The 12,216-nt window shown below is 44.1% G+C and overlaps 1 protein-coding gene and 1 pseudogene across 1 annotated transcript in view; one reads left to right on the forward strand and one right to left on the reverse strand.

Annotated features, from left to right (window-relative positions):
* The window catches only part of MAPRE1 (microtubule associated protein RP/EB family member 1), a 28,181-nt gene extending 17,612 nt beyond the window's left edge, over nucleotides 1–10,569 (reverse strand). Inside the window, exons 1-2 of the mRNA XM_069495581.1 lie at nucleotides 10,521–10,569; nucleotides 5,699–5,819 (exon numbers count right to left, since the gene is read on the reverse strand). Of these exons, the coding sequence (XP_069351682.1) occupies nucleotides 5,699–5,819 (121 nt within the window). The 5' untranslated portion in view covers nucleotides 10,521–10,569. The remainder of the gene's footprint in view (nucleotides 1–5,698; nucleotides 5,820–10,520) is intronic.
* On the forward strand, nucleotides 2,956–3,623 carry LOC138401085 (serine/threonine/tyrosine-interacting protein pseudogene; annotated as a pseudogene).
* Nucleotides 10,570–12,216: the final 1,647 nt, after the last annotated feature.

Genomic DNA, 12,216 nt, shown 5'->3' on the forward strand with positions numbered 1-12,216 from the left:
CTACTGCCCAGTTATGAGGCCACTGTTGACAACACTGAGCTATCTGAGAAGGGGCTGGATCCAAAAGAGCCTTCAAACAGAAAAAAGACAAATAGGACTTTGTGAATTAGCCTGAAAAGATGCCCCTCAGGCCTGGGACACTGGAAGACAGGTGGAATCATGGCCCTAAGTAGAATACCTGGAAAAGGGAGCATGCCTGAAGAGAAACAAAGCTGAAACTTAAGTAATGAGAGGTGGGGGAAAAGTACCCTATGGACAAAATACCAGACCAGATCCGAGCAGTGGAGTTGGTTAGGGGCATGGTAATACCCTCTCAGAACAGGAGGACCAGTCATTAACAGTGCAGCATGAACAAGATCGACAAGCTGTCTTACACAACTCAAGGGCTGTCAGGGTCCCACAGTAAGCTGAGGAAAAAGGAATCTAGCATTTGCCTGGTAATATCTCCTATTCTCTGCAGCATAGGAACTATGAAGAAGGCCAGGCTGGCGGGAAGAAGACAAGGAAGGGAAGGGGAGAGCCCAGAACATTCAGTGAAGACCCCTCTATGTGTGCTAAACACCATGCCAGGCTCTTAAGAAAATGCAGAGTGTCCTGAATATTGAATGGAACTGGGGGAACAGAGGAATGGTTGACAAAGGCAACCAGTGCCCTCCCCCCCCCCCCCCCCCCGCTACTTTTTTTGAGACAGAGTCTTGCTCTGTTGCCATGGTATCAGCCTAGCTCACAGCAACCTCAATAAACTCCTGGGTTCAAGCCATCCTCCTGCCTCAGCCTCCTGAGTAGCTGAGACTACTGACACACACCACCACACCCAGCTAATTTTTTCTATTTTTAGTAGAGATGGGGTCTCACTCTTGTTCAGGCTGGTCTTAAACTCCTGACCTCAAGTGATCCTCCCACCTTGGCCTCCCAGAGTGCTAGGATTACACGCGTGAGCCACCCCAATGTTCCCTTTTTGACAAAAACAATCCCTCATCCAAATCATTCTCTGTGATCTTATTTTTTTTCTTGATGACTATCTTTCCAAAATAGAGAAACTACAGAATGTACCAGTGAATTTTGAAACAACGGGCCAACTCTGTCACTGAAAGTTATCCTTGCCTCATCTCCCTACCAGGGCCAGGCAAAGGCTAAGTTCAACACTGCGGGGAGGAGAGCCCACAGTGCTGACAAAACTCATCCACTTCACGGGCAGCAGCACATCAACCGTATAGGGCCATAGGGCTTTGCACTCTCAGGGGAAGACCTTTCCTACCTTTTAAAGCTTATGTTTAGTGGAGAATTCTGGTCTGCTTGATCCTCTGCTCATCAGAGCTAAGATCAGAAGGGATGGGGCACCAGTGTTAAAGACTACTGGAATTCTCCTTGGGTCTCAGTAAGCACAAGGACCTACGAAACTTCGCTCTCTCTCTCATGCCCATCCCTGGCAACAGGCCTTCTTCAGGGACACAGTGTCTGGCTCATCGTGTTTTCTCTCATACTGGAAGTGAGGCCTGGTTTTCCACACACCAACATAAAACACAACGCAACCATCTACATACTCCAAGAGAGGTCCTACACAGCTTGCAAGAAGAGAGCTAGTTATGAATGAATAAAAGTATGTTTACCAATTGCAGTTAAATGTCCTGCACTTACTTTCTACTGGGGAAAAGCACTTTATCTGAGAAAAGAAAAGTGCTAGGCAAGCAACAGGCAAAATTGAAATACCTCACAGGTTTTATAGTGAAACAGTATAACTATAACTAATTATATGTAATTTACATTTATTTAACTCTCCTCCAAATGCTTCTTTAAAAGATGTTAACATGCATGCAGCAGAAAGTACGTGGACTGTGTGCTCAGACACATCTGGGTTCAAAACCAGGATACATGAGCTGTGCCCATGGACAGTTTCCCCCTCTGTGAAAAAAAACAAGGACGTGCCTCCCCCCTCAAGAGATCTATACTGACCTTTAAGGTCTGGCACAGAATCAATATCTGAGGGTTACTATTATAGGTGATCCTCACAACCACCAACAAGTGGGCCAGGTACCACTGCCTCAGTTCACAGATGAAGAACTACTAGAACATTAAGGGACTTGTCCAAAGTCACATGGCTCAGAGCACACTGAAGCCTCTTCATGCCCAGTCCTGTCCATGACAGCTCCTTGCCTACATGAGATAAACCTGGAGCCAGACTGGCACATGTGCAACTTATCTGTACATGAAAAGAAATCACCATTTTCTAATTAACTAAGTGAAATTTACTTTGGAGTATATTTATAGAAATAGGTAAATTTTAGGGAGAAATTGCTGGTGAAAAAGCTGTCTCCAATGAAAACTAGGATGACCTCATCCCCACATTAGTCACAGATCACAGGGCAAACAAGTGCTTTAAAAGCCTCAAACAAATGGGGATATAGAGATGAATACTGAGAAAACTAATAGAAAAGGGGGTGGGGGCAGCACAGATCTAAAGCTAACAACCCATGTCTACAACCAACAAAGTAACTAATGTCCAATAAACATGCCTCTTGGGCACCACTGTTTTACTGTACAGCTTCACAGGTAGCCTCCCTCTGACCATCTGCAAAACTGAAATCAAACCTCACAGGGGAAGTAACAAGACAAGCAAATGAAACTAAGACCAAGATTAGGACCCAGCTATAAAATGAGGAAGTACAGAAGCCAAACTCAAAAACAGATCATGTAAGCAGAGGCGGAAGGAGACAGCAGTGGCATGGCGGCCGGGTATAAGACTCCTAACCCTCCTCTTCCCTGCTGTCACTGCTGCCGCTGCCACTGCCACCACTGGGTTGCTGGGACCCTCTAGTCTGCCTGTGTTAGCTGTAAGCTCACCGCCTGCCTGTCAACCCTGTGCTCTACCGGCCTTTCTTTCGCTGCTGCCACTGCCAGGGTCAAGCCAGCAGGATAACACCCTCCCACCCACCCATCAGCCTGCAGGCTGGGACCATGGAGGATGTGAAGCTGGAGTTCCCTTCCCTTCCACAGTGCAAAGAAGATACTGAGGAGTGGACCTACACTATGAAAGGAAAGATGCAGGAAATTTTACCCGGATTGTTCTTAGGCCCGTATTCTTCTGCTATGAAAAGCAAGCTATCTATACTACAGAAACATGGAATAACCCATATAACATGCATACAACAAAATATTGAAGCAAACTTTATTAAACCAAATTTTCAACAATTATTTAAATATTTAGTTTTGGATACTGCAGATAATCCAGTTGAAATAAAATATGTTTGTCCCTACGACTAAAGAATTTATTGATGAGAATTTACAAACTGGAGGAAAAGTTCTTGTGCATGGGAAATCCAGGGATCTCCAGAAGTGCTGCATTTGTTACTGCATACATTATGGAAACATTTGGAATGAAGTACAGAGAAGCATTTGCTTATGTTCAAGAAAGAAGATTTTGTATTAATCCTAATACTGGATTTGTCCATCAACTTCAGGAATATGAAGCCATCTAGCTAGCAAAATTAACAATATAGATGATGTCACCTCTCCAGATAGAAAGGTCATTATCTGTTCATTCTGGAACCACAGGCAGTTTGAAGAGAACACATGAAGATGATGATTTTGGAAATACGCAAGTGGCAACTGCACAGAATGGCTGAATGAAGAGAAAAACTATAGAGTGTGAATTTCTATTTGGGAAGGAGAAAATACTAGAGACAAGAATAATGTAAAATGGTAAAAACAAGTAGTTTCTTTTCAATTATAGGTTGCTTCCAGACATGTTTCTATGCAACTTGTTAAGCAACATTTGTAAGGTGTTGGACTTCTCCAATAGATGGCACTGATGGTTTTACTCCTTTTTCTTTTTTTTAAAAAAAACACTTTACAAGTTTCATTATAAACCAAGAATTTTGGACTTGCAAAAAGAAAAAAAAATCATGTAAGCAATAACAATAGTTTTAAACCAATCCAAACTGTCATCAGTTAAAAAAAAAAAAAACAGCCTGAAGAGCAAGTAGGGCGTAAGGGTTGAAGAACATGGCTCTGGATTCGGACCACAGTTCAGATCCCAATTCTGTTCTTGTCTGTTTAACCCTGGACTTGTTATTCAACTTCTCTAAGCCTGCTTCCTCATCTATAAAACAGGGTTAATAATCATACCTACCAAATGGAAGCACACTGAGAATTAAATGAAGGAGACTTTTAAAAGCACTTACATGACCCTGGCACACAGGTGGTCAATTAAGTGACTAGTTATTACTAGAGAAGCAAAGGGTTCTGATGCTCTATCCCATGAACAAGAATTTAAGCACTATAGGTGGAACATCCATAACCCCAAAATCCAAAATCCAAAAACTTTTTGAGCACCAACATGATGCCACAAATGAAAAATTCCATACGTGACCTCATGTACACAAACTTTGTTTCACGCACAAAATTATAAAATTACTTGCAGGCTTTGTGTATAAAGAGTATATGAAACATAAATAAATTTCATGTTTAGACTTGGGTCCCATCCCCAAGATATCTATGTATATGCAAATATTCCAAAATCCATATTCCTGACTCCATCTCTTACATGTGGTAGATCGAGTTTTAATAACCCTGACATGTTCCTTACCATGTCAGGACTCAACGACAGTCAGTAAAACTCTCAAAAGGTTTAAGACAAAAGTCTTTCAAGGAAGTATAAACTGATAACAGCTTTATGAAAAATAATTACCAAGAGCCTAAAGTTCACACCTTTTGATTCAGTAATTCCACTTGTAGGAATTACTGAGGAAATAAACTGAGATAAGATTTATGTTAAAAGATACTCAACCTACCCATTACACATAATGGAAAAATTAGAAACAGCCTAAATGTCCAAAAATTGTGATGAGATTAAACAACTCCAGCACATCCACAGAAAAAGTATATAGCCATTCAAAATAATTACTTCCAGATTCGGGGTGGGGGGAGGGGGGACAAGGGCAATATACATAACCCAAACTTTTGTACCCCTATAATATGCTGAAATAAAAAAAAAAAAGAAAACTAAAAAATAAAAAAAATAATTATTTCCAAGTTACTGAATGACACTGAAGAATATCCACAGTATAAAGTTAAATGAAGGTTAAATACATACAAATAGGTGACACAAAACATACACAAAAAGGTGACAGAAAGAAAAAAATATCCAAATAGTGACTTTGTCCGAATAATGGAATTACAGGCATTTTTTATTTTCTTCTTTCTAGTTTTCTAAATATTATACAATTATCTAGAAAGAGAGCGTGCTTTTGTTCTTGTTTTAAATCATCACTTCTCTGCCAAACTGTTAAACAGCAGTTCAATAAAACTGTGGCTGAAATGGCATTTTCTTGACTTTGGTCTTGTGCTTTTTGGGAATAATAAATGACACTGATGAACTAATATAAAACCAGAATTATAGTACAATAATTGTCCTCAAATAAAACGTGAAATCTGGATGCACAAGAGTACAGACTAAGAAGCCAGGGTTGGGCTGCAGGCCTCAGAATGCAGTCTCTCTACAGTGTAAGATGGTGGGCTCACAGGCCAAAGCACAGTTCCTTTTTGAAGCAGAAGCAAGGCAGGGCTGAGAGAAGAAGTTGAGTGGTCCCAAAATAGACCCTGAACCTCTCTGTGTGGCTTTGCAGTCAGATACAGGCCTGCACATTCCAGAAGGACCTGCAGGCATTCCTAGAAAAGCGGTCTAACAGATTTCTCTTACCTGAGCACAACTGTTCGATCTTTGTCAAATTCAACTGCAGAGACTCATTGATCCAGGCCAGCATATCATGTCGACTTAAGTTATCACTGGTGACTGATGTCGAGTATACATTCACTGCCATCTTCTACAGCATGTGACGAAAAGAGAAGGGCTCAAGTTAGAGTAGGCATGCAAGTGAGGGCAAGCGTTTCCTGGAGAGTCACCTAGAGCAAACCTGTGGGAACACTCAATTTTTAAGCCTCACCTTCTTCCCAGAGAGGCCAAACCAGAGACACTAGGATTCCAGCCATAAGCCTGGATTTCCACATATAAACATGACTTGAAATGAGTTGCCCAACATGAGTCAGTCTAAAACTTAGGCCCTATTTTAATGTGATTGATATAAAATTTTAAACTACAAAAAGCCCTAAGTAAAGGGATGAGTAAGTGCTTTATGAAGGGAGGTGAATGCATAAACAAGAACATTCTGTTTAGAAAACCCATCAGTCCAAGTTTATCCATTAAGATATCAAAATATTCACAGCAGTCTTCTTCAGATGGCAGGCTTTTATTAATTCCTCTTTATAGTTTTCACTATTCCCCAAATGTTCTTTAAAGACTGTGTCTACTTTCATAATTGAAAAGTAAATAAGCTTTTAAGTGCCTAGGCACTACAAAGGCAATGTCAAATAACTACCTTACAAGTGAAGAGGCCTTGGTAGTTCATTTCTGCAGAGCCACCTGGGGACAAGAGGGCATCTGAGGGCCTACTAAGTGTAGGTGCTTCACACACGCTTGTCATTTAATTCTGACAACCCACTGCAAGGTTCATCTCATTTCCCTCATTTTAAAAGTGAGAAAAGAGAGGCCCTGGAGATTGGCACCCAAGCTCACCCAGCCTGATCATCTGCATTCTCTCCCCTTACCTTTCTGCTAGGCTTTCAAATTCAAAACAATAAACAGCAACAAATCTAATGTAAAATGCTAGCAAATGTGGGTGCCATGGTCAATGAGCACCAGTTCAGTCATCCCTCACTCATTCAGCAAATGTTTACTGAGCTCTATGACATGCTGGGCACTGTTCTAGGGATCGGGAAATAGACAAGCAAGAGACAAGGTGCCCATCTACAGGGAGTTCACATTCTAGTAGTCGCAAGTCTGACCCAATACACTAACAAACACCATTTCATACCAACCACTCAGGCAATGGGGTTTAGGGAATGTGGTCAGAGAAAGCCTCTCTGAGATGACAGCTGAGCTTAAGAATCAGAAGGAAGCAGCCACATGGAGATCTAGAAGGGTGCTGCAGCCCAGTGAGCAAGAGGGGAGTGCAGGAACAGGAATAGAAGTCAAGAGGCCAGATCATATTAAGGCTTTGCAGACCAGGGGAAGGAGTCTGGACTTTATTCTAACTGTTAAGGAATCCATTGTCAGGTATTAAGTGGGGTAGAATCTCCCTCCTCATTAAAGTTTGAAAAAGATCATCCAGACTGCTGGTGGAGAACAGATAGTAGGGAGGGAAGACATAAGCAATATGAGATAAAGGCAGGCTAATACAGATCTAAATAAATTCCCTGGGCAGTCAACACAAGGACACACTAGACAATACTAGATTTCATAGTGACCTTGACGCTTTTTCTTGATTTCACAGACAGCAACATTAAGGGCGGGGCGGGGCGGGGAAGGGGGCGGGCACGGGGATAGAGAGATACAGAGCAATCTAGAACAACCACGAGATCCCAGCCTTTTTCACTCTTGTGGCACTTCATTCCCTCCACCTAGTAACTATGTATGAGTTGGTCTTTCCATGTCCATCTCCTGTGCTAAGCTGCTGCAAGCATCATGAGTCACACAGCTACAGGAGGTGAGAGGCAGAAGAGACACAGATCCTCTTTTTATGAGCAGGGGTGACTGAGGTCTATAAAGGTAAATGACTTACCAGGTCTGTGTCCCTTCACATTCCTCATGGCACTTGACACAGTAACTTACCCATAATGAGCACTCAGTAAAATGCTATTTGTTTTCAGGTTGGCAGGACAGTGCCAAAGACAGAAAAATATATCCATATAAACTTTTTTCAGAAAGCAAACCATCAACACTCCTACATTCCCTAAGTAAGCTGATAAAACCATGTTACGCAAGACACTTACACAATTTAGTTCCTTAATCCTCTGGGAAATTAATCCTTATGTTCCCAAGGTACTTCATTCAAATCTCTATGACAAGAATTATCACACTGGATTGTCATCAACTCTTCATTTCTGAACCATTCCCAGACCAGGTTTAGGCCAGGAGACAATTCACTCAAGGCAAAGAGCTAAGAAGTTCAAGTCAGGAGGACCTAGGTTTGCATGTGAGGCTGTCATTCATTAGTTGTGTGACCTTGGACAAGTTACTTAATGTACCTCAGTTGTCTTACAAGTTAATACCACCTATCTGAAAAGGATCATGGAAAAGATTAAACGAGACAAGGTACATAACATATTTGGTATGGTTTCAACACATAAGAGGTATTAAACAAACAAGGTCCAGGATAGGGACCTTGTCTCACTCATCCGCCTATCTCCAGTGCTAAAAACAGTGCCTGAGACCTGCCACCACCATCTCTCATCCAGACACACTGCAACAGTCTTCAAATTAGTCTCACTGTCTCAATCTGTTCTTACACAGCAGCCAAAAGAATTTTCTGAATCACAAATCACATCGTGTCTCCCCTGTTTAAAATCCCTATATGAATAAATAAATGAAATGTATACTCTGTGCAAAATGCTATTATTAGGTACCAAGCAGAGACATCCAAGCAAAAAACATGGTCCCAAGCTGAGCACTTGTAATCTATTATGGAGACATTCATGTATATATCAGGTATTGTGTGTGTCATGCTACCCTAAAATGTAGCAGCTGGTAAAGCCACGTGTCTCCTGACCACACCCCAGCTCAGAAAACGTTAATGGCCTTTCATCATCATATAATTTAAAACTCTTTCATTAGCAGTACATTAATAACTGGTCCCACGTGCTCTGAAAACTCTGCAGCCACTAAATGCATAGGATTAGACATCCTGTGGTTGTACAATAAACATCTACTGACCCAACCAATTAATTGCCTCTTCCAGACAGTCAAAACAGAGCCTTGTTCTCAGAGCTACAGCTACAGCTCACACTTCCTCCAAAAGAATTCCACTGCTTGGCCTCAATGGAAGACCCATGACTACCACAAAAACCTCACCCTTATAAGGTTCCCTGACTGAGGTTTCAACAATGAAAAGTCTCCCTCTTGCCCAGTCATGTTATCTCTTCCTTCAGCAGCTCTTCTAGCAGGCTCTCAAACCTATTCTATTACTAAAACCTACCCTATTACTTTCAAGGCACCATACTGAGCCCTATGGAAAGATGGGGAGGGAGGCGTTACCAGAAAATAGTTATGTGACCCTGAGTAAAACACTTCACCTTTCCAAATCACAAATAGCTCACCTGTAAAATGGGTAAAACACTATTTTCTGCACAAAGTGGTGGTGAGGATTAAATGAGAATCTAAGTGAAAACACTTAACTGAAAAGCACATCATGCCCTAAGGTTCCCTATGTACCAGAAACTGCTAGACACTTTCATACCCAATGACAAAGGGTGCACCTAAGTGAAACATGCTCTCTAGCTCTGGACCTCGGGAAAAACGTGTAATAAAGAGGTTAACAGCCTGTACTCCAAAGTCACAGACGTCCACAGATGCACAGCCGCTTGTTGGGCAGCAAAAGGCATACAACTTAACCTCTCAGACTTAGACTCCTCATTTGTAAAATAAGATAATATCTCTTAAAGACAATGTGAACTATTAAATGGCAATGCCACTTAACACAATGCTTAACACACAGCAAATGGCCAATTAACAAAGAGCTGCTCTTATTATTACTACTCTTAGAGATATCCCATCAGAGAAGGGGATGCGGGCCTAGCAGAACTTCCTTCAGTGGGCCTCAGCATCCTCATTCCCAAGATGGGGCCCAGGCCAAGCTCTGCCCTGCAGCACGCAAGGGCAGCTGCGAAGCGGGGACTGAAAAAGCTCTGTTGATATCACCCTGTTATACTGTCTTCCTAGAATTACACAAAATTGTCTCGTCCCTGTATTCATTTTATTTCCTGTCTGCCCACCACAATGCAGACTCCTGGAGAACAGCCCGCCTGCTCCCAGGTGTATATAGCCAGCGCTTAGCATGGTGTCTAGCACCTAGCAGGCACTCAACAAACACCCCTTGAAGAAAGAAAGGAGTCCACGGAGCTGGCTTACTTTTTGCCACGCACCGCGCTAAGACCTTTGTCTGCAGTATTATCGTCCCCACTTTACAGATAAGACAGCTGAGATCCACAGCAGTTAAAGCGCCTGCCCAAGGTCGCCGGGCAGGGAATCAAATCCCGGGGTCTGAATCCACAACCCGACCATCAAGAGATACCACCTCTCACAATGTGGGTCCCCAGAGCTCCCAACAGGGCCCATCTCGCCCACACACCCCCTTCCGGGACCCAGTCACCCTGGGACCTTCGGGAGCGGCAGCGTGGGCTCCACACCTCAGCCACAGCCCAGACGCCCCACGCCGCCTAGGGGCAGCCCCCACTTCCGGCCCGAGGCCCCGCCCCCTAGGCAGAACGGAGCGCGCGCCCCCCGCTCAGCTCGCGCGCGCCGGGTCACGGCCCCGCCCTTCCCCCACCCGGCTCGAACGGCACCGCCGTGTGGAGCGGCCTGGGCGCCGCCTGCAGGGCCTACCGGGGGCTGCCCGGCCCTGGCCTGCCCAGCCTTGAACCACCCGCCGCCCCCAAGGCCGCCGCCCCGTCCCCCCTGTACGACTCACCGGCTCTCGGCGGAACCGTGTCCACTGCCCGCGCCCGGCTCTGGTTCCGTCTTCGTCTCGTTCAAACCGCCGACCCCGCCCGCCCGTCCGCGCGATGACCTCACACGCACGCGCCGGCGTAAAGGCTCGTCATCGGCCGCCGGCTCCTTTTATAGAGACTCAGCGGCGCGCCGGGGGCGGAGCCCGGCCCTTGATCGACAGCTGGAACGCCTGTGAGGCGAGACACTCACTGCCGGGGGCGACTGCAGCACGTGGTCGGCCAGAGCCAATGAAGTCCCGCCTCAGACCGGGCGTGACTCCGCCCAGAAGGCGGGGTCCTGCTACAAAATCTCCATGGCAGTAGCCAAGAAGAAAATTGCACGCTGAATTTCTATAAGAACGAATTATTGGATAATAAAGACTCTTGATAGGCGCCTTGGGGTAAGACTTAAAAGTCACTTCAGAGACACGTTCTGCGACCACCCTATCTGTAATGACCTTGTAATATCATCTGGCTTTTCTTTAATACCTTAAGAAGGCATTTTGATTTTTTGTTTATTTTTTTACCTGTCTTCCTTTTTGCACAGTCTGCAAAACAAGGGCCTTGTCAGTCCTGTTCGCGGTGTGTCCTAGTGCCAGTACATAAATTCTCAGTAAAGTCTTGCTGAAAGAATGAACTGCACCACTTTAAAGCAGAGGAAACCGAGGCTCAGAGAGGCAAATTGACTTGCCTAGTGTCAGAGGTAGGTCCAGATTTTGAACTGCTTTATCTAGATACCACTCATTCATGTACTCAACAGATATTTTCCCTGACCAATCCATCAGGCCCTAGGGACTTGTGAGCAAAAACCAGACACAGCCTCCAACCTCTTAAAGTTTCCAGTCTGGCAGGGGAGGCAAAGAGGACACAATTGAGACACAAAACCCCCTTGATTTCAAGCAAGACTGAGCACTAGGCAGGACTAATATGTGGCCAGGGTGATGGCATTGCATTGTGTGGAGCAGGGGCCTAGACAGACACTTTTCTACACCAAGTCTCATCCGGGGCAGATGTTCAAAGAAAGACGATGGGCGGAAGCTGGGGCAGGAGCTGTTTATCAACTGGTCTGGAAGCATTTCAATATTTCAACCACCAGAATTGCTGGTTGTTTCTATGGTATATAGTGCTCCAAGAGCACATCACAAAAGACCTGACCTCACCTAGATGGTGTGAGAAGGCTTCCCAGAAGTGACAATTGCCCTGAAAGATGAGGAGTTAAACTGGCAAAAGGGTTGGAGTAGGAAAAGGCAAACAAGAGGCAACAGCAAAGAGCCCAGTAACAAATGATTACAGCAATAGTGGTCATATCAGCATTACAGTGAATTGATGTAAACCATACATAATCAAGGAAAGATATTGATAAGTGCTTCAGGGCAACATCTGTTACCACCATTTTGCACATGAAGACATTCAGTTTCCAAAAGCTAAGTGCATTTCATAAGCAGCAATGAAATTGGTCTGGGTTCAAACTCTGGCTCTGTAGGAGTTAAAGTTAAATGACATGTGTGTGAAGTTCTCAGACCACTCCTGGCACATAGTATGTGCTCAATAAATGTTAGTGATTTGAGTCCTTTTGCTTAATGTCAGTTATCAAATTATGTCAAGCATAATTGTCAGCATTGCCTAGAGGCCGTTTGGGGGCAAGGACATTAATGTGGGGGATGAGATCAGTGGAGA

Source organism: Eulemur rufifrons, chromosome 20, assembly GCF_041146395.1.
Source record: "Eulemur rufifrons isolate Redbay chromosome 20, OSU_ERuf_1, whole genome shotgun sequence".
Classification (NCBI taxonomy): Eukaryota; Metazoa; Chordata; class Mammalia; order Primates; family Lemuridae; genus Eulemur; species Eulemur rufifrons.